The sequence below is a fragment of the Oryzias latipes genome, chromosome 3, assembly GCF_002234675.1.
Source record: "Oryzias latipes chromosome 3, ASM223467v1".
Lineage (NCBI taxonomy): Eukaryota > Metazoa > Chordata > Actinopteri > Beloniformes > Adrianichthyidae > Oryzias > Oryzias latipes.
The window spans coordinates 14,171,737-14,198,419 of NC_019861.2; the positions used below are offsets into that span (position 1 = coordinate 14,171,737).

At 39.5% G+C, this 26,683-nt stretch overlaps 2 protein-coding genes and 2 long non-coding RNA genes across 4 annotated transcripts in view; 3 read left to right on the forward strand and 1 right to left on the reverse strand.

Moving 5' to 3' along the window:
- The window catches only part of LOC105357762 (cell surface A33 antigen), a 25,313-nt gene extending 24,052 nt beyond the window's left edge, over positions 1-1,261 (forward strand). Inside the window, exon 9 of the mRNA XM_023953345.1 lies at positions 161-1,261. Coding sequence (XP_023809113.1) covers positions 161-173 — 13 coding nt within the window. The 3' untranslated portion in view covers positions 174-1,261. The remainder of the gene's footprint in view (positions 1-160) is intronic.
- A 7,259-nt stretch (positions 1,262-8,520) lies between these two features.
- Positions 8,521-9,058, forward strand: LOC111947135. The gene is made up of 2 exons (XR_002872950.1): positions 8,521-8,907; positions 8,982-9,058. It is a non-coding gene; the product is annotated as an uncharacterized LOC111947135 (long non-coding RNA).
- A 5,962-nt stretch (positions 9,059-15,020) lies between these two features.
- Positions 15,021-15,616, reverse strand: LOC101164865 (gastrin-releasing peptide receptor-like; the record flags this gene model as incomplete). The annotated part of the gene is made up of 2 exons (XM_023951084.1): positions 15,021-15,358; positions 15,545-15,616. Coding segments are annotated over 2 exons (354 nt in total), but the record flags the coding sequence as incomplete, so codon positions are not given.
- Positions 15,617-18,190: 2,574 nt separating this feature from the next.
- On the forward strand, positions 18,191-19,117 carry LOC105357763. Its single transcript, XR_002288839.2, has 3 exons — positions 18,191-18,252; positions 18,329-18,385; positions 18,711-19,117. It is a non-coding gene; the product is annotated as an uncharacterized LOC105357763 (long non-coding RNA).
- The last annotated feature ends 7,566 nt before the right edge of the window (positions 19,118-26,683 follow it).

Here is a 26,683-nt window from a genome sequence, read left to right on the forward strand (position 1 = left end):
CACATTAGAGAAAATATTTATTTGCAACACAGAAATACATTTATCTTTGTAGTTGTGTTGCACAAATTTAACATGTACTTGGTTTGAAGCATTGCTCTAGCATTTTTTCCTATTTCAAATTAGTTCACTATTACCTAACCCTTGTTAATGTGTTTTACAGAGTTCGTGACTAAAACCCAGATGGTAATGAGGAAAATCACCACCCTGAGAGAGAAGAGCTTACTGGATTATAGTGATACCAAGGGCCCCATATGGATCAATATGAGGAAAAGAGAGAACACAATATTGACCACTGCAGTGACTTTGATGACCAACAGAGAAACTTGCAAGGGCAGATGCGACCAAAACTCTCAAAGCTTAAAAGTGGACTGTTAGCTCAGCAGACTGTGTTACTATATATTTTCCTGACTTTTAATGTAAAGAACCCAGAAAGGTTTTTTTTAATTGATTTAAAAATAATGTTATTAAATATTTGCTGATTGTTGTTATTAATTTTTTTGGTAAAGAACCCAATGAGTATTATTTGGGTAGTATTAGATCGGGTTATATATATCTGGTTATTTATGGCTTTCTGAGAAACAATAAATGTTTACATTTAGACACCCTTACGATCGTCACACTTTTTCTGTTTCAAACTGACCCTGGCCCCCGATCAGAGAATGGAAACGTCATGTGGCCCTCACTGGAAAAAGTTTGGGGACCCCTGAACTAAAGCGACCGTTGTGACAGTGAGCGTTATATGACGACCGCCATTATGATGATGAGCGCCGTTATGACGATCGTAGACGGCAGCGCTGAGACAATGACTGCTGAAAAGTAAAACAGATCATTAGTGCAACTTTAGAGGTCATCAAGCAAGGTTAGAGTAAGACTATCCAGCAGATTAAAGATGTATTAAAACCACCTCTGTCTTGTATTCACTGGTTGTGCGGATGATGACCGTGATCAATCTATTGATCACAACTGAAAAAGTAAAAATAATGTTTTTTTCTCTTTTGTGCTTTGAGTTTTATGTAATGTCACAGCAGTTCTGGCATGATTGTATTTCAGTCTTACACATTACTTGACACAAGCAATACGACAAAATAGGTGACTCAGATGCTGCAATTTAATGTGGAAGTTGTGTTTTTAACACAAAATATTGGTTGTGTCTCATTTGCATGTAAGTATTGATATTCTCATGTCTGATAACCTCTGGGGTTGGTAACAGGGTCATTTTAGTTTCATTGTTTTAATAAAGCTTCTTATGTATGAATTTAAAGCATTTATCTGAAGGTTTGTTACCCTTTAGAATTACTGAAAATTAGAGTAGCTAATATTCATTTGACCCTCATTTTCTCTGGGTCATGATTTACCTATTTTCAAGTACAAGTATGAAAAAAGTACCATCTACTTCAGACTTAACTATGTAATGCAACTTCATTTTAGTTAATTGAAAAGGTCTCAAAAAGATGACATCTGAGGTGTTTTGGGTCAAATATGGCCAGCAGAGAATAGGCTACAGGCTATTGTATGCATCACTTCAAAGCTGTGTGTTGCCTTGTGGGTCAAATATGACTCAATGTGCCTCACAACACACAAACACACCCGGACACACAGGGTCTTTTCATTACACCTATCCCACATAAACTCAATCATTCATGTTTAATCGCACACACTAAAACAATCATATCGTGTTTCATGCATGCTAACAACACAAATATACCTCATCTTAATAGTTTTAAATAAAATAAAAAGCCAGATTGTTTTAGGGTTAAGTGTACTCTTATAAGACATTCTATCCATCCATCCATCCGGTATGTGGTTCTGTTTTGTGTTAGAGAGATTCAGGTAAATGAAGAAAAGTTTTCACCCAAAACAAATCAACTTCTAAAGGTTTGGCTCTGCCCAATCCTGTGTTGCTTTTTTTCGTGTGCTGTTGAAAATTTGTTGTTTTTCAGGAAATCCTAAGAACTTTGTGCCTCAGAAAAAATTGAAATCTGATGTAAATTACTTCAACTAGCATACACTTACAACAGCACAGACAAATTTTGGCTCTGTTAGAAACAGAACTACATGGAGCCCGTGACCTGACATGGGTGAAAAAATGATTGAATCATTCCCACAAATTATTCCTCTACCACGAATTATTTTGTTTCCACCAGTTATTGTGTTAACACGAAATAATTTGTTCCCGTGTAATGACTTACAGATTTTTAGGGGCCAGTTTACAAACACTTTTTTTGTATTTTGTTACTTTAAATTTGTAATTTATGCGGGGGAAAAACTGTTAATAAATTTACGAGAAAAAAATTTGAAATTTTACTACTTTAAATCTCATAAATGTATTACTTTTTTCACATAAATTTACAAATTTGATCTCAAATAACAAAAACAAAACTCCAAAGTTGTTTATCAGAGCCTTGCTTGAAGATGAAAGATGTGGAGCATTTTGGGAAGCTTTATTTCCGCATAAGTTTCAGAAACAAAGAAATTGTGAACCTTTTGGCGATTCCAAATCAAAATTATTGTTAGTGTAGCCAGCTTTCCGGGTTTGGTGTTGGTAAAATGGAGTTTCATATGTAAAATAAGGAGCTCAGAGACATGTTTGGGTGAAGACAACCAATACTTTATTCACCCCTGTTCATTCATGTACCCAGAAGCCCATTTGTCACCTGATTTACCATCTTCAGGATATCAGCTCTTTGTTCATCCAAACATGCCCTAATAAAACACTGAGAAATTAGGAATATGAAAGATTATAAAATACTTTTTTCTTCACTGTTACGCCCCCTTCCGAGTCTAGGGGTGACTGGAGGCATAACGAAAAAGTAAAGGTTTGGCTACCAAAGTTGACTGTAACAAAAAAATAAAAAAAAACGAATGTCTCAATAAAATATGACCAAATTTATTTACAAATAAATAAACAACCACCAACAACTAAAAGTGAAGCAAAAAAGCTTCAGGGTGAACCCAGGCCAAAACAAACAAAAACCCCAACTAACTGAAACATGTAGTCTTACCTGCAAATGAAAGAAAAGGGAAATCAATTACAAAACACTAACCTCCCTAGACTAACAAAAACAGGAGAAAACATGTACTAAAGAAAATGGCGGTTCACCCCTACAGCTTGACTCAACATAACTATAAACCAAAAGACTAATCAGAGTGGGCACAAAACTACAAAGAACTAATACAATACTAAAACACAACACTAAAGTGCAACACACAACTAAACAGTTGGTGAAATACAAAACAAAACAAAAAACAAAAACAAAAACAAAAACAAAAACAAAAACAAAAACAAAACAAAACAAAACAAAACAAAACAAAACAAAACAAAACAAAACAAAACAAAACAAAACAAAATGGAGAAGCAGGTCAAGCTGCAATGGAGACTGTTGCAGCCAAACTCCCCTCTCACCAGCTGGAGGTCCAAATGGTGCTTTTAAGGCTGCGTCCTCCAGCTCTGGACCAATTGGAGGCCACACCTTCATGCACCACACCTGAAAATAATCAGACAAAGCCAGACACACAAAGATGCACAAAAACACAGAAGTCCCACTCTAATAAAGAAATAATACACACATCACAGAACAAACAGAACCAAACAAAACCAAATAGAACCAAATACGGCCACAGCCGTAACATTCACGCACATCAAACAGTTTTTAAATCTTCTAATTCAAATTTTATTACATCTTTTAGAAAAAACAGCTGCAGCTTCCAGCTTTTTCTGGCACAATTATCACAAAAACTGCATGTGAGATTGCGAAGGGGCTGTAGATCAATACAGACTATGATTTTCTCCTTTTTTTTTACATCGTTGGATGCTGGTGCGGTTTTTGTCAAGGTTAAAGTGTGCCGTGGCTCAAAAAAGGTTGAAAAACACTGCTATATAGTGCACTATATAGGGCAGTGTCTCTTGTACACAGTGCCGTGTCTCCTGTACAGCGGAACGGGAACGCAGAGTTCTTCAGATCTACAGAAATCTGTGATCGAGCAGATCTTTGTTTTTTAATTCTAGGATCTTGGACCTAATTTCTATGAAGGTTTGAGAATTTAACCCTTGTGCTATCTTAGATGACCCCACCCTTACATTGACGTGTTCTCCCTACCATGACAAAGGTGGATGAAGGTGGAAAGATTTCATGTAATCCATGGACACCAGTGAAGATCACAAATCATTGAAGAAAAAAGGTTCAGAGCACTGTCTAGTCGGTCCAGATGACCCAACTCCAAATGGTAAAGTGACTAGGATAGCACAAGGGTTACACAAGAGAAAATGGTGAAAATGTTCATGTATATCTGAGAAAAGTGCAGTGTGCAGTGAGGAGTTTTGATCCTATAAAAAACGTCTTCAGACTGAGACTCCGTGGATTTCACCGATCACTGTTATTTTTTGATCGTAACTCCTGCACTAAACAAAGGAACTGTATACTGGTGAAAAGGTAACACAGATATATGCGTAGCTGCAGCAGAAGACATAAAAATATGTTTTTTTCATTATTACTGGATGAGGAGCAGATGAGGGAGCCAGTTTAGCTCGTGCTGGTTTGTGGCACCTTCCATCCATGAAACCAGGGTTCGAATCCAGGCTGCTCCCTGTTCCTTCTCTACTGCTGTGCCGGTCCGAGAAGTTTGCATCAGGAAGGGCATCCGGCGAAAAACATTGCCAAGTTTACCATGCAACTTGTTCACTGGCGACCCCTGATGGGAAAAGCCAAAAGAGAAAGAAGACTGGATGAGGAGCAGATGCGCAGGACACAGCGCAGGTGCTCAATTTTAGCACAAACTGTTAGACGAGTGATGAGCTGCAGCCCTCAAAGTCTTTATTAGGAGTCTGACGGGAGAGGATCGATTATTTATTGTTTTTGTGTGTGTGTTTTTTCAAATATATCAGTATATTTTCCTGAATTTTTGTCTTTGAAAAATATAGTGTTATCTGGTCATTGTTTTGTTTCATAAATAATTTTGTTTATTTTATTAAAAAAATCATGAATGAATGAAACTTTATTCATTTAGCACTTTACAACTCATTGAATGTACCAAAGGACTTTACAATAAAAAGAGATCTAAAATGGGAACAAAAGTTTTGAACTTAAAACTAGAACATTCTGTTTTAGAATATAATTTTCAATCCAAATGCTACATTCCATGTTATATCATTCTCACTCCACACATCTGCTCGTGGTCCGGCCCTTCTATCCAATTTTAGAACCCAATGTGGCCCGCGAGTTAAAATAATTGCCCTCCCCTGATGAGTAGGAATTTGGACACAGCCCTTGTCTTTTTTGGAGGAAGTCAGGATTGAAGTGGACAGCTGCAAGAATACTGATGGCTTCATCAATGCGCTGCAGAAATCCTGCAAGCCACCAATAAATAAATAACAATATAATAAAACGTAAATTAAACAAATACGTTTCCAAACATTTATAAAGTTATCAATATACTTTCAGCTTACCTGTTAATAGGGTTGAGTTGGTCTGCTCTGCTGCTGCATGGCATTCACTTGCTGCATTGTATGCTCGTGTGCTCACTTCGACTTTAAATCTCGTAAATTTAAGAGTTTTTTCCCATAATTTACAACTTTAAACTATATGTAAATCTTTTTTTGGTGGCCCTAAAACGAAGAAGTGTAAATGAAGAAAATCCTAAAAGCTGACTATTTTCTCTCGCATGAACCAGAGTTATTTGTTAGTCTCTTTTCTAGTTAGCCCCAATTTTTGTGGAAAATGAAGCAAATCTTCTCATCTTTGTTAGATATGCTAAGTTTCACTTTGCAAAAGGTAGAATTACACTGCTTTATTTCTTCATCCACATAACAAAAGCAAATATACTTGCAAATATACTTGTATATTGAGAATTTTAACAAAAACACAGGAATTTTAAGTATGCACAAACTACTTATAGAAAATGTAAAAAATAATAACTTTGAAAATACACAACAATTATTAAAAATTTTAGAGTAAAGAGAAATTGGTTAACGCATTCGCTTTAACCCTTGTGCTATCCTATGGGGTCCAGATGACCCAATCCTTACATTGATGTTAGTACAAGGGTTAAAACATGTGTTTGGTTGTCATGTTCTTTTCTTACTTGCTTTCTAATTTCAAAATTTTACTTGATGCTGTTTTAATAAAATCAAATAAAATGAAAGGCACAAAATAATCAACTTTTTTGAATGAACACTGCAGCCCTCTTTTGTGCATTTTTTATTAAAAATAAAGAGCTTCAAAAGGTTTACAGTTGGATTAAAGGTTTGAACAGTGCAGCCTTTTTGTGTATTAAGCGGTAACTTTTCCATCATCTTTCTTGTTCATATAATCCTAGAATGAACTTTATTTTCCAATATCAGATTAAAGAGTATTTCATGTTTTCACAAAAAGTGTTATTATCCATCAGGTCTTTGCATCAAACACAATTCTCACAATTTATTTATTCAACAAACTCTGAATTGTGAACTCTGTTAATAGTAATGTTTAGACTTCTAAAGATTTAACATACAATCTGTCAGAAAAAAACAGAACTAAAACTATTGTCATCTGTTGCAAATGAGATATTTTGTTTTACCACCAGATGGCAGAAAAACGTTGAAGCAACATTATGAAAGAGCAGAGCAAGCAAATAAAAACACAGTTTCTGTGGTACCTAAAGTGTAATGACACTTCTTGGTTGTTTTCTCAATACAAATACAAATGTCTGCGCCCATATCTGTGCAGATTCTAAAACAAAAACCTCATTTAATTTGAAGGGCTTTTGCTACAACAAATTTGCAATATTTTGCTTGGTAGATGAAAAAAAGGTAATTGAAGAAAATTGCGGACAAACGTTACTCTTATTATAAGAAGGATGAAGTGGATGGAAACATGAATGTAAAACTGCTGTTTTGCTTCAGAAAGGCAGAGCAGGAAGTCAACGTTTTCAGTATATATATGTATTTTTTTTTTTTTAAATCCTAGATTTAAAGAGAGGACAAAGTGTGGGGCAACATAGAGAGTTTTAAGACTTAGAATGAAAAAGAAAGCAAAAGATTTGGCTTGTGATTTCACCACTTTTACTAACCACAAGTTCATAAACACACCTCTGAAAATAGGTGGAACGACAGCTGACAAAGTCTGTAAAACATCAATGCTCAACACATAGAATTCATAATCTCAACACTCATCATTGAATTTGGGAAGACCAAATAAATAATACATGAATAATTCAGTCATAAAGATTTATACCTCAACCATGTCCAGCAAAAATATCAAAGAATGTCTTGAAAAAGGACGTATGAATGGGCTTGATAGGAAGAAAGCAAAATTATTCTAATGAAAAATAATGGAAAACAGCTTTGTGATGGCTGCCTACGCTGCCACACCATCAGGGCAGTAACCTCCTGCACCACACCCTACATATATCTGTTCACTTTATTTGTTTGCATATACTTTTAGATTTCTTTTTCAAAAATAACACACATTTGATCATAAAATTTATTAACATGTTTCAGTTTACTGTATTATAATTTGCTTTATTAATTTGATGTTATGCTTTGAGTTACCAGTGCTAAAGGGAACCATTGTTGCTGCTGCTGCCATCTGCTGCTGGAACCATCAAGTCAGGCCTGAGACAACAATGCATGCCAGTCAGCAGAGGCCTTATATTCAGCAGGAGGCTAATTGGACTGAACAATCACTCAGTGGACAAGGAACTCTTTTTGTGTTTCTTTACTTTAGTTTCCATTTTGATGGTCCTTACTTTCATTCATTGTGTATGTTAATTTATCACATGTTGGACATTAGTTTAGTTTGTTCTCTGTATTTTGTCTTAGTCTTTTTAAGTTCCCCCTTGTGTGTCTAGTTGGTTTGATCAGCCAATATATATGTTCCCTTGTGTTTGCAATTAGGGAGGTCAGTTTAATTATGTTGGTTTGTCTGTTCAGTTGTCCTCTGTTACATTTAAAAGCTTGATTTAATTTTGTTACTTTGACCTCTTTTAAGGGCCCATTTTTGCCCATTTACACATTTTGAAAAATAAATTTAAATATTTTTGATAAAATTGTTTGCTGTCCTTGCCTTCTACTGCTCGGTCCACCACGTAATGGTGTCAGAAGTGGGGTCAGCAGTTTAAGGACAGTTTTTTTTTTCCTTCCCCCCCGGCAATCCCCTGAAATTTTTTTTTGTGAGCCATGCAAGGAGGAGGAATGACTACAAGAACACGCATTGAACATAAGGACTACAGCACCGCCAAAATGGAGAATGGAGAGGAGGAGGAGGCTGGAGCTTCAGGAGCTGGTACAGGTACTGAGGGTGAAGAGCCAACATTGCAACATCTCACTAGTATTCTCCAGGCCTTCATGGGACAACAGAAAGCCCGAGAAATGAGACTCCAGGAGGAAGCAAAGCAACAGGAACACAGGCTAAAAAGCCTGCAGCATCAGTTCCAACTTTTGCAGATGGAGGTGCAGGCCCGGACGTCACCTGTTCCTGATTACACCTCATCAGCCCCTGATACAACGGAGGAGTCTGGTTCAGACGATCGGTTGCCACAGGCCGTACATCAGACAGCAGGGGCACAGCAAGTAACCACTCACCCTCGCTTCTCTATGGATCCCAGGTTAGAAAAGCTAACAGAAAACGATGACATTGAACATTTCCTAATAACTTTTGAACGCATAGCAACAGCGTGCAAGTGGGTGGAGTCAGACTGGGTTTTCCGCCTCATCCCACTGCTCACCGGTAAGGCCAGAAGTGCCTATGTTAACATGGATGTCGATGATTCTTTGAACTATGAAAAAGTTAAAACTGCAATCTTGCATAAGTATGACATCAGCCCTGAGCCTTACCGACAGATTTCGTTCCTTGGAAGTGGGCCCCGACGAAAGTCCCAAGGAGCTTTATGCCCGTCTCAAAGAACTCTATGATAAGTGGATTCAACCCAGAGGTAAAACGGTGAAAGAAATTTGTGAAATCATCATTATGGAACAATACTTAAGAATGATGTCTCCTGAGCTTCAGGTCTGGATAAAAGAACATGGGCCTAAATCAGCAGCTGAAGCCGCAACACTGGCAGAGGTGTTTGTGGCTGCTCGCAAGAAAAATGTACCATGGAGCAACCTGCAATGGAAGGGTATAAAAGACTCACGCAGGCCAACAGCCCCACAACACCACCACCACAGACTGGCTCAGGAGCACAGAGAATGCCTGTGCATGATGATCAGATGAGTAAACCAGCAAAATCTTCCAATAAACCACCAATCTGCTATTTGTGTGGGCAGGAAGGACATATTAAACCCCTTTGCCCAAGAAATTCAGCCAAGCTCACTCAGATGTGTTTTGTTCCATTATCAGAGCCATGCTTTGGAAAGTCGAGCTAAACAGCCTATTAAAATAACCACTGTTAAAGTGAATGGGAAATGTTTCAATGCACTGATTGACACTGGCAGTACACAGACTTTAATTCATCGACAATATGTACCAGTCAACCTTGTTTCCACTCAAGAGACAGTTTCCATCTGCTGTGTACATGGTGATAAAAGACTTTATCCTACTGCTGATCTCTTCTTGGAAATTCAAGGACAGATGTATCTTCTGAAAGTAGGAGTTGTTGATGACCTTCCTTTCCCAGTTGTTTTGGGTCATGACCGGCCAGTTCTTTATGGCCTGTTGGACACAAGAGAAAGTGCTGTTGCGGTTACGAGAGCTCAAGCTAAAAATACAGATGCGAATCTGCCACTTCTCTGTGCTTTACCTTTCTATGATGCTGAGCTTGAGACAAAACCCGGGAAGTCTCGCAAAACACGTAGTCAGAAAAGGCAAGAGAAATTTAAACACACTGTGGTAGATCTGCCTGTTAAAGCAACTCCAGAAGTGGGTTTAGGGTTCAAGTTGCCATCTAACATTGTTGAAATGCAACAAAATTATCCAACTTTGTCGTCTTTTGTAAAAGCAGCAGAAATGGCTGAGGAGTCGAAGAGGGAGTATCTGGTGGAGAATGGAGTTCTTTATCACCAGCAAGGTAAACTGAAGCAACTGGTGGTTCCTCTGTTGGTTCGAGATGTAGTACTCAGCCTAGGCCACACCATACCTTGGGCTGGCCACCTAGGGAAGCAAAAAAACAACTGTACATGTGATTAAACACTTCTACTGGCCTGGCTTACGTACAGACATCAAACATTACTGTCAGAGTTGCCCTCAGTGCCAGAAAACCTCACTGAAATGTACCACCAAAGCTCCACTCCAGCCTCTCCCAATTATTGGCACTCCATTTGAATGCCTTGGCATGGATGTAGTGGGACCAGTGGAGAAAAGTAAAGCTGGAAACCGCTACATGCTAGTCATCACTGATTATGCCACCAAGTACCCAGAGGTATTTCCACTGAAATGTGTGAAGGCAAAAGCTGTGGCATTCTCTCTGGTTCCGTTTTTCTCCAGAGTGGGTTTCCCCCGAGAAATTTTGATAGACTGAGGTACTAACTTCATGTCTAACTTGCTTAAGCAGGTTTATCAGCTCCTGGGTGTGAGGAATCTGCGGACCACTCCTTATCATCCACAGACGGACGGGTTGACTGAACGCTTTAATCAGACTCTTAAGCAAATGCTTCGTAAGTTCGTCAATGAAACTGGGTCTGATTGGGATCAGTGGCTGCCTTATCTCCTCTTCGCCTACAGAGAGGTACCCCAGGCTTCAACAGGGTTCTCCCCCTTTGAATTACTTTATGGACATGAAGTAAGGGGACCCCTGACCCTCTTAAGAGAAACCTGGGAAGGAAAGCAGGGCAGAGAAGAACCTGTTAATGCCATTCAGTATGTTCTTCAAATGAGAGAGAAGCTGCAGAGGATGAGCGAGTTGGCACAGGCCCACATGGCTGATGCACAGAGACGCCAGAAGAGCTGGTATGATCAAACAGCACGCCAAAGAAGTTTCCTGCCAGGTCAAAATGTCCTAGTAATGTGACCTACAAGTGACAGTAAACTACTAGCCAAATGGCAAGGCCCTTTTGTGGTCCAAAAGAAACTTGGGGCTACAACATATCAGGTTTCCACCCCAGGTCACAAACAGTCCAGTCGTGTACAGCATGTTAACCTTCTCAAAGAATGGGTTTCCAGGACTGCAGACGATGCCATGGGACTGCTGATCAGAGATGTCAGTGAGGACGACGAAGTGGATGAATTCCTGCCATCATCAATGCCCACCACCTTGGATTTAAACCATCTTTCTGAAAACCAACAAGCTGAGGTGAAAGCATTGATTCCAGAGTCTTCCAGGAATCTCCAGGACGCACAAACTTGGTGCACCATGACATTGTGCTAAAGGAGCAGGCTACAGTTAGGCACATGAGTTATAGAGTACCAGAGCATCTACTGGGTCCGCTAAAGGAAGAGGTTGATCACATGCTGTCCCTAGGGATCATCAAGCCTTCGAAAAGCGAGTGGTGTCATCCAGTTGTGTTGGTCCCCATGAAGGATGGAACCATCAGATTTTGCATAGATTTTCGCTATCTAAAGTCTGTGTCAAAATTTGATTCCTACACAACCCCCAGAATTGACAATCTCATTGAGTGCCTGGGAAAGGCAAAGTTTTTAACAACTATTGACCTTTGTAAGGGTTATTGGCAGGTTCCCCTTACAGAGCGGTCCCAGGAACTGACTGCTTTTCGGACACCCTGAGGGCTCTTTCAGGTTACAGTTCTTCCGTTTGGGTTGCACGGTGCCCCTGCAACTTTTCAGCGACTTATGGATCAGGTACTCGGTGGCCTAAAGGACTGTGCTTGTGTATATCTTGATGATATTGTGGTTTACAGTGCCACCTGGGAGGAACATCTAAGACATCTGAAGAAGGTTCTGGAGTGCCTGCATGCTGCGGGGTTAACCATCAATCCAGCAAAGTGTGCTTTTGCCCGGAGTGAAACGGAGTACCTTGGTTACACTATTGGAGGTGGGTTGATCAAACCGCAAGTCAACAAAGTACAGGCGATTGAATCCTGCCCTCTACCACAGACAAGAAAGCAGCTAAGGTCTTTTCTTGGATTAGCTGGATTTTATCACAAATTTCTTCCAAGCTTTTCAGCCCGTGTAGCTCCGTTGACCGACATGACCAGCTCAAGATGTCCAAACAAGATCAGGTGGACTACGGAGTCTGTGACAGCGTTTCAGGACATTCAGCAATCATTGAGTAAGGACCCCATACTGCACAGTCCAGATTTTAATCTCAAAGATGCATTGGAGCTGTGCTTCTACAGTGCACGTCTGACGATCGACATCCTGTGGCTTATGTGACAGACAGGGCTGCGGGTGGTAATTTGTCCCTCATGGTGTTCCATAGATGAACATTCACGGCCAGCACCTGTCTGTTGAGCTGTGATTGGCTCACAAGGCTGATAAATAGCAGCAGTGGGAGTTCCATCTAGGTGCTGGTTTCCTGGTAAAAAGGGGGGGTAAATGTGACAGACAGGGCTGCGGGTGGTAATTTGTCCCTCATGGTGTTCCATAGATGAACATTCATGGCCAGCACCTGTCTGTTGAGCTGTGATTGGCTCACAAGGCTGATAAATAGCAGCAGTGGGAGTTCCATCTAGGTGCTGGTTTCCTGGTTTGGCCTTGGTGGGTGAGCTTGACATGTGGACCTTTTTTACTAAAGCTTTTAATCATTTGAGTCCTTTTACTAAAGCTACTCCCCAGAGAAATCCACTACTCCACTGTCAAAAAAGAGGCGCTGGCAGTCAAATGGGCTATAGACTCTTTTAAATACTACCTCTTAGGTAGAGAGTTCACCTTGGAGACCGACCACAGGGCTCTACAATGGCTGGAGAAGATGAAGGACACTAATGCCCGGATAACGAGATGGTACCTCGCCATGCAGCCCTACAGATTCAAGGTGAACTACATCCCAGGAATAGGAAACATCACTGCGGACTTCCCCTCTCGTGTTCCTGATGAAGGCTCCGAAGGGGAGGGGAGTGTGATGGCTGCCTACGCTGCCACACCATCAGGGCAGTAACCTCCTGCACCACACCCTACATATATTTGTTCACTTTATTTGTTTGCATATACTTTTAGATTTCTTTTTCAAAAATAACACATTTGATCATAAAATTTAACATGTTTCAGTTTACTGTATTATAATTTGCTTTATTAATTTGATGTTATGCTTTGAGTTACCAGTGCTAAAGGGAACCATTGTTGCTGCTGCTGCCATCTGCTGCTGGAACCATCAAGTCAGGCCTGAGACAACAATGCATGCCAGTCAGCAGAGGCCTTATATTCAGCAGGAGGCTAATTGGACTGAACAATCACCCAGTGGACAAGGTCAGTTTAATTATGTTGGTTTGTCTGTTCAGTTGTCCTGTTACATTTAAAAGCTTGAGTTAATTTTGTTTGACCTCTTTTAAGGGCCCATTTTTGCCCATTTACACATTTTGAAAAATAAATGTAAATATTTTTGATAAAATTGTTAGCTGTCCTTGCCTCCTACTGCTCAGTCCACCACAAACTTTTTGAGCAGTCATTGAGTGTAACAGGACTACTAGATTATTGTTTATTATACTATCATACTTTTCAAATATAATTTCATTTAAATTGGAAGGAAATCAGGTGTTCAGGACATTTTTAGAGTCCTATTTCGCAACATATATCTATTTTTTATACAAAAGTTTTAACTGAAATTCCTTTAAGTACTCAATTTAATTCATTTGTTTTTGTAGTCGATTTGTACTTTAACAGGAAGTACAGCAGAAAGAACTACAAAAAATCTTTACTTATTGAGACATTCAATAACTGCTTTTTTTTTTTTTTTAGAAATGTTTGCCTGCAGTTATCATCCTACTGAAACTGAAAACTGAACGTTAATAGGTTTCTTTCTTTGTTTGGACACGTTGAGTGGATTAACAGTGATTGTGTGGTCCAAGGATGCTGAGGTTGGAGCTACCAGGAATGAAAAGGATGGATGGATGTATTCAAGGAGGACATGAAGGCAGTTGATGTGAGTGAGGAGGATGCAGAGGAGAGGGTTAGATGGAAGTAGATGTTTCACTTGAAGACCCCTTATGTGGGTTGAAAGGCTGTTTTGTTTCTCATTAAGCATGTCACATGACTTGAAGGTGCATTTTGTAAAAATTTAAAATCATATCTAGAATTTTCAAACCTAAACACAAATTTCATCACTTTTAATGCAATTAAAACCAATAAATGTAACAAACAAGAAGCCACACAGAGGAGAGTTAAATATTGAGGGACTCTGAAAAACAGTGTGGAAAACGTTGCCAAAGTCATTGCAATGATAACTTTTACCATTTATTACTACCATCGATGTTTTTATCTATAAGCATAAGCACCAAACTACACTGTTTTGAACTGCAAACCGGTTAATATAGCACACACTAACAAGTGTTTAGGTCAATAAAGCTGTTGATCATGACTAGTAAGGCGAGCCAGACCCAGGTGCTGGAACCCGGAAGGAAAACACAGGTAAGTAAGATGGTAAGTATTCAGATTTTACTGTTAGCGTGGCTTGGAGTCGTGGCGTGCCTGGAGGACCTGGCGTGATTAGGATTCGTGGCGTGGCTGGAGTTCTTGGTGTGGTTAAGAGTTCCTAGGATTTTCAGTGAAGTAGAAGCTGCTCTAGGAGATTTCTGACTCCGGTGACACTTGTGGTTTGAAGTGCTGAGGCAACAAAAAACAAAGTTAGTGAGGAGCAAAAATACATGAGCAAAGCATAAGCTCTAGTGAACAGACTAAGCATCATCAGGGGCAACGAACTGGCAATGAATGCTGGAACTGGATCTCCTTATGTAGGGCTGGTGGATGATGAGGTGAGTGGTCAAAGCTAGTCCGAGTTATGGAGCAGAGCAGAGAGGGGAGGAGAGGAGAGACTGCCAGAGGCACCATGACAGCTTTAGTTTATTAAAAGCAGCATAGATTTTTAAAAGCCTATCCATAAAAAAAGCCTGAAAATACAAACTGACATTAGTGAAAATCTTTTACACACTTTTACAATCACTTTAGAAATAAACGCCATCTTCATGTCAATAATCTTTTGCTGAGACATGTATTTTTTGACAACATTAAACGATGTTGTGAGCAGAAATATGGACATGTGCAGTCCATACTAGACTTTACACACTGTCTTCCTGGTAGATCTGCTTGCCATTAACTGTGGTCAGGCTGGCTATGGAGTGATGCGTGCTGTGGATGGAGGTCACACGTATGTTAAAATGGGTTGGGCTCCGTGGGGAGTGTTTGAGGATGCAATGACAGCAGCAGCACAGCTGCTGGTTAAACTGCCTCTTGAAGGTCTCGCTGAGCAGGTAAAGGGCAAATGGGTTGATGCAGGAGTTGGTGAAAGCCAGAATCCGAGCCCCGACGCTGCATCCAAAATGAACCATGGAGGTGTCCACCTGACAACAAGACAATGGGTAAGGAGATGAACAATCAGTTTTAATGCCAATCCAATTAACGTTAACTCATTAAGAGGTTCACAGTTTTTGTCACTACCTTTCTCATAATTCATGACGAAGTCAGGCATGTCGGGTGTTTATCCAAGCACACATAAAATACAGATAAAGATTTTCTTCTCTCGTTACCTGTGAATAATGGTAGGAACGATACAAGTAGATGATGTGACTGGGAAGCCAACAAATGGCAAAGAGACCAACATGTCACGGGGCCTGTGTCAGTTACCTTCCCCCTCCGTGCTCTGCTCATTGGAACCAGCTGCCCTTCATCATCTCATCACCTGCTGACTTTCTTAAGGAGATCCACCCCATTCGACGCCAGTCTGTTACACTCTTTCCGGTGCCTATACCTGGCCTCAAGCTAAGTCTCGTCTTTCCTAGTCAAGTCACGTACTTACCTTACCTTACCTCGGGATCGCTCGCCGCTGAGCTTCCTCTCGCTCACTGGCTTTTCGGCACAGATCCCCAGATGCTATTGTGGATTTCCCACCGAAGCTACATACAATACTCACCTGCTTCCAACCTCTGTGCTTCATTCCTTGGACATTTATTATTATTAAAACTACAACCAAGCTTCCTGAGTCTGAGTTGGCTTCCGGGTTTCAGCAACTGGGTCTGTTACGTCCTCGACACCATGACACAACAAACACCAGGACTGTCTTAGCCAGACACTTCCTTGATTCAATCTGTGGGTGAGAAAAGAACATCTTCAAATGAGAACAAAGAAGAAACAAGCACTGAATGTGTTTTCTCCATTAAAAATAAAAGCAAATAGCTTTGGTGTTAGTTTCCACTCCACTCTTTTGTGATATACACGGAAAAAGCTGTAGTTGTAAAAATACTCATAGAAAAAGTAATAAATGGATTCTGCATGTTAAAAAAACCAAAGGTTCAGGTTTGAAGATATATTGGAAAGAAGGTAAGTGACAAGCTTGGGCTGAACAATTGTTTGTAACATCAAAACTAGGCCACATTGAACTGACATCTTTTCAAGGAATATCTGCACATATTTCCACAAATCTGAGTTTACAAAGGTTATGAAGAAGATTGTTGACACTAAGACCATGCAAAGGTTGAAATGACTTAATGTGCCGACGACCACCAAGAAGGGTTGCACACAAAGATTTTATTTTTTCTCAATCACTGTTTATGAGAATTGGACCGAGAGAGGGTGATGTCACCCAAAGAAAATGGTTTACTTCCAGCAAAATGAAGCCAATTCAGTCGTCTTTTTTTTGCAATACGGACACCACCGTGTTGGAACCAGTAAATAGTGATTGGTCTAAGTCAACGTTTCTATGGCAACAACTCTCACCAATCCAGAGTAAGTTTGTCTAAAGCTCCACTGAAAGCCGACTTTGGTGAATCTGTCAAACATTCTGATCACAAGAGGTGGGGGCCAGCGAGCACCACACGCTTTATTGAGGAATCTGATCGGTCAGTTTATAGCTTAAAAAATCTTGCAATTTAGAAAACTATTTAAAAAAATCAGGGTTAGCAAGAAACATGTAAAAGAATATGTAAAAAAAATTAAAGTAAGAATAGTTGTTCTGAAAGATAAATGACTGAATAATAACTGAGTGTTGATTAATGATATTTATAGGATTTTGGCTTCTTTGGAACCAACGGTACTTCCTGTTTTGAGCATGCAGGGGGATGGGTTACTCAGTCCATTTCTCTAGTAAAGTCAATGATCTTAACTCAATTTTTCCAGCCCCAGAACTGAGAAATGAAAACACGGTGAAGTGCTTGATGTGGTTGTGACTCACAGCCCAACCCTGCATACTTGATGACATCAGATGAGATTGGCAGTGCACATGTGGCACAGCCATACTCACATATTTTGATGTGAGATGAGTATTTTTTATAGCAACTGAAGTTGCACATTTCAGTTGCATTCAGACATTTCCTCTTACATTAAGCTCAAAATGATTGTGATAAATGTAAAAAGGGGCCAGTGTATCACCTGTTAGATGTGTTAGAATTGTCACCTACAATCATTCATGTAGTTTGCATGGCTCAAAAAGGACTGCCTGATGTAAATTTTGTACTAACCTACTGAGCCCGTGTCCTGACATTAAGATATAAAAATATATATTGTTCCCACAGATTAATATCTTGTTCCCACAGATTATTATCTAGTTCGCACGAAATACTATTCCGTTCCCACAAGATACTATTGCGTTCCCTCAAAATACTATTCCGTTCCCTCGAAATAATTAATCCATTCGAACGCAATAATTATTCACGTCATAAGTCATTCACGCGGATATGCTCTCTGTACGCCGGCAAAAGCCGCTTTCAGCGGTAACTTCCGTGTCTCTGTGACCCATATTCGTTCAAAAAAGGAACATGAAAAACAAAAATGATCACTTTATTACCGTCTCAATGAATATAAGAAAAATATCAAAAGATTTATGACAACTACTAGGCTGCTTTGTCATACGATAGCTCCTGTTAGGCTACTACTAGCTCCGCCACAGAGCTCTTTGATGTATGCCGGCATTTGGGCAACTGGCTGGTCGATTGACAGACAGCTGATATTGTAGTTTAGGGTCGAATAGGAACAATAATATTCAGGACTTGTGTAACCCAGGTGATGTCTACTGGCTTTGTTTTGCCTGCCTTGCCCCTGTATTTTTCTCCTTTCTAGTCACTCTGTATTTCCTGCGGCGGTGACGTCATTTGGTCACATGGGGCGGTCGGCCAATCATGAGCGTTTATTCCGTGACGTCACAGCATCACGTGACACGGTGCAGCCAATCACGAACGCATATAAGGGTACAGGAAGTCAGCGGTGTTAGATGCAGTGGGAGGCCAGATGAGACAAGGCACAGGTATGATTTAAGTTAGTTTCCTACTTTACTGCTCTATTTTCACTGGATGTTTATTTTGATGCATGGTATGTCACAGGGGCCCTCTATCCGGTTCAAAACAAAGAACATTGCAAGTGATTTTTGGTGGAATTTGGTGAGTCAAAAGTTTGTTATGCTAATGTAGCTTAGCCACTGTCACTCATTAACATGGAAGCTATAAGCATGGCTTTTCATCAAGCTTTTTGCCTGTTTCACCTAAACCTGAAAAGGGGCAACTACCCATATGTAAAGAATGTGTTGAATTAGTGATGTATTTGCTATTGCTAATTTAATGTTTGGAATTGAATGTGGTGCAATTAGTACTATATTTTTTTATGAATTGTGTGCACACTGGATTGTGTTAACTGGCAAGGGAATGTTTTCCTGCTTGTTGATGTGAAGACAACAGATTTAATTGAGACTCTGGTCCCGTTACCCAGGCCAGGTCCATGATGGCGAGCTAGACCCTGGAACCTGAACCATCAAAAGAGCCGCATCCTCCCGCCAAGCCGGTAGGGGGCTCCTAGTAGCCCAGTTGAAAACAAAGACCTATGACCCAGCTTATGCCCACACCATCGCTTTAATGAACTATATTCATAGAAACTGAATTCACGCTTCCCAGTGCACTTACCTTCCTCTGAACTGTGGGCGGGTTGGTTTTTCTTTGTGTTTTTGTTTCTATGGTGCAACTAAAAGTTGCTGGACTCGAGGACATGCTACAACAGTCATGCCTTTGTAAATGTGAAACATTTTGAAGTACTTTTGTGTATATATCTGAATGGCCATTCATTGTTTCTCTGCATTAATGTCTATCACTGTAAATAAATTGCCCCACACCAAACAACAACTTCAGTTTCCTGCCATTCCCTCCGAGAGTCGAATTTCAGTCTTCTGGTCATTAGCCCATTTAGTTCTTTCTTTTTTTTTGTTTTTGTGTGACACAGTTGCTACACTTGTCTTTTATTAACTTTAGCAGTCAGTCACTTTACATTCGAAGGCTATAAGGATACATGCTAACTGACTAGCCAATCATTTATCCTGTTATTAATTTACGTCATAGATTTACAGCAGATACCTTCACATTTCTGTCTGTGTGTGTCTCATTACATTGCATTGAAGACACGGAGGATGTTTAGAGAACAGATTTATTCATTTCAAAAAGCACAAAAGCATCCATCGTATTCACGTTCATTCGCATGATGATGATGATCTGGGGTACGCCCTCAGTCATCTTGCTGCAAAAGCCGCTTCCTGCCGCTACTTCTGTGTCTCTGTGAGCATTCAATAGGGGTAAAAATAAAAGCAAGAATGGTCGATCTGTTATTTTCTCGATGAAAATCTGAAAAATATCATATTAAGGTGGCTGCTTCGCCTGAAGCACTTACCTTTAGCTCGTAGCATAACAACAATAGCAGTACGTCACGTTTCCCAGCATGCTTTGCTGCCAATCATTGGTCTTGTTGTTAGACCTTGGTCACAGGGACACGGTGATTGGCCAATGATCCTTTTTTGAACGAATATGGGTCACAGAGACACGGAAGTTACCGCTGAAAGCGGCTTAGTTTTGCCGGCGTACAGAGAGCATATCCGCGTTTATGACTTATGATGTGAATAATTGAGTTCGAACGGATTAATTATTGCGTTCGAACGACATAATTATTACGTTCGCACAAATTAATCATTTCGAGGGAACGGAATAGTATTTTGAGGGAACGCAATAGTATCTTGTGGGAACGGAATAGTATTTCGTGCGAACGACATAATAACCTGTGGGAACAAGATATTAATCTGTGGGAAAAAGATATATTTTTATATCTTAATGTCAGGACACGGGCTACGTACTAACCTGACGTCTCATGTGCACATTTCCCTCCACAGGGAGAGTTGAAGCGCTCCTTATAAGGCTTTGTGCAATGACAGTGTAGTACATGGATATTACCAGCAGGGGGATGACATAGAAAATGAGAAAGGAGGCCATGGAGTGTATTTGAGGGTGCAGTTTTCCAGCATGGGGATAGGGAGCACAGGTGACAAAGCTCTCATTCGTGGAGGGGATGTTAAAGGTGTGGAGGTCAGAATACACAGCCTCAGGAATGGCCAGAATCAAAGAGAAGACCCAAATGGAGGCCGCCCGCAGGATGATGCTGGTCGTGGTGACAGAGGTTTGGATGTCCAAGGGTTTCACTATGGCCCTGTACCTGTAATGGACAAATGTAAAAAGAGACATACAAACATGGCTGGCTCATTAGCTGAATAGTGAAGTGGTGTGAAGCTAAGCATGTGTGTTCTTGTCGCCTCGTTGCAACGTCAGTTTCCAGCTTAACCGTTTTTCAGGACCAGTTTTCCTTTCAGAAACCAAAGACTGATCCACAAAGATCAAGTATTTTTACCTGCCCCGTATCAGTGCTGCAGGTCAAATTAGCCGAGGGCATCAACTAACAGTTTAGTGAACATCATTCACACAGGTTTTCAGAATGTGTCATTTAACAGTTCCCTCTTAAAAAGAATGAAAAGATAAACACAGATGGAGTTTTTTTTACAGACTGTTTCTCTGCTGCAGTGACAGATGCTCTGTGTCATACTACACACTTTTCTCTTGTTCAGCATCACAACCCCCCCTTTGGTCCTGCACTAATCACGTCCTTGACCAGCCACAATAGTTTTCACAAGGGTGAGACAGAAGATTGACTGAGATTCTCTTTCAGCCACTTGTAGATGAATGAAACTTATGGCTGCACAATGAAACTCTAATTTTGTCTCTCAGTCCTGCTTGCGAGGCCAAATGGATCAGTTTTTATGCATCGCACGCTTTGATCACTTAGGGTTCCATTGTTATGCTCCTTTTGGTTCTGCTATACTTTAATGCTATGCGACAGAGCCCATGAGGATGAGAATGATCCATCCTTATGGATGATGTTTAAACTGACACAACTGAGCTGCCATAAAGACACACCTATCACGCAGTATTATGGGGCAAAACTGATAGACGGCAGTTTCATATATCAATTTACTCATGAATTATTCATTCAATTATTTTTTCCTCTTTATATTTTGCACACAGGCCACCTACAAGAACAATTCTAAATTTCTAAAGCAAAAATGTTCACGATCAAAATTGTCAAACATTGGGTTGGACAAATTGGGTTAGACGAGTGAGCCTGTTAATCTACCTAAAACATAACTTATTTTATAACAAAAGAGTTAATCACAGAGTATATGGAGAATATACCATGATCAAAGCAATGTCTATCTGTCATATTTCATATTTCTATGTCAACAAATTTTGGAGCAGCCACACACAGATTGATTGCATCTCTATATTAAAGTTTTCAGCCACTGGATTAACCAGACAACATATCACGCATCTGTAATGGAATAACTTCTGGGGATAAACAAACTACACAAAGGCACTTTAGGCCAAAATTGTCAAAAATATATTTTCACTTTTTGATCCAAAAACTTATCAAAAACATGCTTCAGAGACTGAATGCCTTGTCTTGTTGGGGTATCCTTTATTTTTCTTGTAAAGCTGTAAAACATGCCTAAAGGCAGAAGGAAAATATGGACTTTTTTGTTTTGTTTAAAGTTGAAGTCCTAAAAACTGTTAGAAATGTTTTTTCAGTCTTCCATTTTCTCTTTCTGTCTGTGTCTGACTCTTCTTTGTCCTTTGACTGCTCCTTTCAAGGCTTGCCTCAGCCAATCATCCGCCTCCATCCAGCTCTATCCTCTGCATCCTCTTGACTCTCATTAACTGCTCTCATGTCCGTCACTACATCCATGAACCTCCTCTTTGATCTTCAGCTAGGTCTCTTTCCTGGTAGCTCCAACCTCTCTCACATAATCACTGTCCCTCCTCTGAATGTATCCAAACCTTGAATTTATCTCCAAAACATCTAACATGAGCTGTTCATAGGATGTTTTTATTCCTGATCCTTTCCATGTCTGTCAGTCCCCAAAGAGAGCATCAACATCTTCAGCTCTGCTACCTCCAGCTCCGCCTCCTGTTTCTTTCTCAGAGTCTCCAGAACAACATCGTTGCTCTCACCACAGTCTTTCACTTTCATTCTTGCTAACACTGTCATTACACGTCACACCTGAAACCTTCCTCCAACCGTTCCAAGCTGCTTGCACAGGCCTCTCCACCTCTTTCCAACACTCTACCTAAAATATCTGCTGACTGTCCAACTCAAGTCTTTCCCATTTACTCACATTGACTCTGCCTTGGTGCAGTTCCTGTCAGTCTAATGCATTAGTGCTTAAAAGCTAAAATGGAAAGAAAACTAGTAAAAATTACCATGCCCTAATGTAGTTCATGTAACTCAGGACTACAGTTGGACCAATAATGGCAAAGACTGATAGAACCGAGACAGAACTTCAAGTGACAAAATCACTAATAAGTGGCAGAGATGGAAATCCAGGCAATTTGTTGATTGTACAAATGAAAAAATCAATAATGAAAAGTAACAAATGGGTCCAAAAATAGAATTTACATTAAACCGCAAAATGGCAACAGTATCTTGGCAACACCACTCAAATCATGGAGACACCAACGGCTAAAAGTCAATTAGGACAACCGTAATAAATAACAAATTTAAAAAACATCCACTATGCAGAGTAAAACTTACACTCTAATGTTTATTTTCATGGTTGTTGATATAATATTTAATTTATTTATTTTTTTCTTTTTCTTCACCCTGTGTTGGAGTTTTTCTCCACCTTCTGAACATGAGTGTGGAAGAACAGTCCCATCAACAAAGACAACTTCATAAAAGGGTCAACACTTCCTGGATGTGCAGGAGAACATAAGCCCCATCTTTGCATGCAGTTCAGAGATATAAACTTCCATGATTGCAGTTACAAGAACTGCTGCCTTTAAACCACTTGAATGGTCAAACAGGCACTCACCAAAAGATGACAAGAAACGGTTTCAAAACTCATTAAAACAGCACTGTAGTAGGTTTAGGGGATGTCATCTGGACTTGGTTTTTGAAGTTAGAAGACGTTTCGCCTCTTATCCAAGAGGCTTTGTTAATTCTGAATTAGCTGGTCTAAGAGCTGGTATATATATATATATATATATATAAAAACCAAGTCCAGATGACATCCCCTAAACCTACTACAACCAACCTGGATGAATGAGAGTCTTGATAGACATTAAAACAGCACGTTAATATTTTTTCAATCAAAATTATTGTCATCAAAGTGTGGGTCTCAGAAAAAGGAACAGGTTTGGCTTTAGTCATTTTGTGCACCTGCTTTTCACATGATCAGCAGGTAAACTACAAACAATTGTGTTGAGATGTAAGCAGATATGGGTCACAATTTTCTTCTTTTATGAAAACCATTTTAGTGCTTCCTGTGCTTAGGGACATAATACAGAAGCATTCATAACCCCTTTGCAGTTTATGGAAATCAAACAGTGCAGTCACACATCACTCTCCTCTGTTGAAAGTCTTCCCAAGTAAGAAGGTTTTTGCCTGACTTTACAGCTTAAAATATTTTGGCAATAAAACTTGCAGGAATGAGTCTTGTGCAAAACAAAGATCAAGAATATCTGAGCAATATCAGAGTCACGAAACAAAATAGTAAGCCAGAGCTGTGGCAGAATACATAAAATGTGAACCAACCAATGATTTACACAAATGTTTAGAAGATATCTGATCCACCAAAAAAACCCAAAAGCCAAGCTAAGAGGATTCTCATAAATATATAGAAGTTTAGAAAAAAACACCTAATTTAGAGAGTTTGAGCTCAGCTAAACTGTGCATTTAAAAACATTAAATTCACAATCTATGGTGAAAAAGCCATGATCCTAAAGGACCTTTAGAAAATGTTCCTCAGAGAAGATCAGCACATGAATTTTACAGGTAGTAAAGTGCATGAAGAAAAGAAAAAAAAGGATCTTATGAGGCTGAAGCAGCTGAAATCAGGACCTCTTAACTGCCACAAAAGGCTGGTCTGACAGGAGGAGGAGGCACTGGTCATAAAAGAAGTAAGAAAATGTAATTTATGAGTGTATGTATGTGAGTATGTGCTGCTGCATCCGGCAAGTTACAGCAGGCTTCATTCCTCAGGACAGCATAAAATAGTCCCACGCTGGCTGACAAAGTGCACATATCAAGCATGTCCAAAGTCCGGCCCATGGGCCAATTTACACCTTCATTCAAATTTCCACTGGCCCGCAGGCCCCTGTTATAAAATCAATAATATGTGGCCTCCAGCACTTTCTAAAAACTGTGTGTACGATTTTTTGATCGTGATTGGCTACATTAGGTTATAAGCTGTTGTAGTCCTGTGTACATGATCTTTAAAACCTCAAGGGCCAAACCAGAAGTAAAAATATATTTCTTTTTCCAATCAAAACCACATTGGCTTGTAGTTTAGAATAAATTAACTTTGTTATTTCCCTCTTCACATGATTTAACTTTAGAACTTTACAGTAATAGTGAAAAATATGTAACATTTCATGTGAACCCAGATTTAATGTTGACTAAAGCTTTTTTTTTTTAAATACTACATTTATTGTATTTCTGGTCTTCAAATATTAAATTTAAAGTAATTTTGATCACATTTATTTAGAGATATTTATGTTCTATGTGAAGAAATGAAAGTATCCCAATGTAACAAATGTCATTAGTTCCTTTGCATTTAATGTTATTATAAGGGTTCAAAGAATGCAGGCTGATTGGTTGGCTCTCACCACACAAAATAGTTACTTTAAACACGATATAAAAAGGAAATTACAAAATATTGTGTAAGATTAAAACATAGATATCAAGATAGGTAATAGATAGCTGCAAAGTTGACCCATTGACACCTATTGATGCAAATGTGCATCAAACCACCTCTGTTCCAAAATTACTTTAATTTAGCGTCTAAAAGACAAAACATAAGTGATTTTTTGTCATATTTCGAAATAAATTCAGATTTTAAGGGGTTAACTAACTCAAAAGAACACAGCAAGTAGAAGGACAGCTCAACCCACTATCGCCAAGAGCAAAACTATTTACATGAATTTTAAATGGTAAATGGTGTGCATATAGCGCTTTTCTACCTACAAGGCCCAAAGCGCTTTACAGTCACAGACCCATTCACCCAGTCACACACACATTCACACACTGGTGGCAGCTCGCTGGCAAACAAGGGCGCCCGCCTACCACCAGAGGCAAGGCGGGGTTCAGTGTCTTGCCCAAGGACACATCGACTCATGGGCGTGCCAGGTGGGGTTTGAGCCTGCAATATTACGATCGCGGGTCTACCGGCCTACCGCTGCACCACGGCCACCCGTGCATGTTGTATGTCAAGGAGTCTGTGCTTAACCAGGGACATCTCACATGTCCCAGGAATGGGTGGACCAAAGACCAAGTTTCAAGTATCATTTGATCATTTTTTTAGGAAATTTTTGTTCTCAGATTTCTAATTCTTCAGTTGATTTTCAGCCTGTTATTTAGGAACTTCCTATGTTTTTCTTTTTCTTTTTCTTACACACCATTGTTGAGAATAAAAGGAAACCACTCTAATTTATCATGTGTTGTCATGTTTTGATCTATTTTTTATGACAAGAACCTCTTGTTGGTTAAATTAAATCAGGTAAAAATGATGGTTTAACTTTTTATAATGAAAGTGGTCTAGGGTTAAAAAAAGATGTGGAGATGTGGAGACAAGTGAGGGGTGTGACCTTTCAAGCTAAAAGCATGGTTCCAGGAACTTCCAGGAACAATATTTTCTTACTCAGAAAAATGCAATACTGAAAAAAAAAACTGAAAAAAAAAATCCTAAAAACTCCAAGAAAACCCACGTCAGATTGCCAAAAGGATGAGAGGATTTTAAATTTCAAATCACAGCAACCAGAACTTTTGCTATGCTCTGAGAGTTAAAAGGTGAATGAGAGTCCAGGAAATATTTCATTTAAAATAGCGTCTTCTCTAAAATTAGCAGGCGGGGCTTACTGAGCAGGTTATCTAGGAGTCAGTGCCAGCCTGGGGGGCACGGGGAGGTGGCAAAAATGGGTAGAGACAAGAGCACATAAGAACAACTTCTGGATTTTCCTCTAAATCAACCACGTGTATGATGTTCTGTAAATTAAGTTTTACACACATGATTTCCCAGCTGCCTCATTTACCTGTTTTCCTGGCAACTATTTCATTATTTATATAAGAAAGACGATGTTTATCATTTTAATGAAGAGGAACTGCTCATGTTGTTTCTTCCAAATTTGATTGGTTTTACTTGGATTCATTTATTAGATGTTAATTTATCTGAAGGAAATCTATAAGCAAAAAGTATAGAGCATCACGCAAATATTACTAAACATTAAATCTATTTTAAACGCATAAAGGAGAAATGTTCACCAAAAGTCTTTATGTTTATTCTACCTTCAGTCTATTCTGTGCGACACTAGAAAAACTAATTC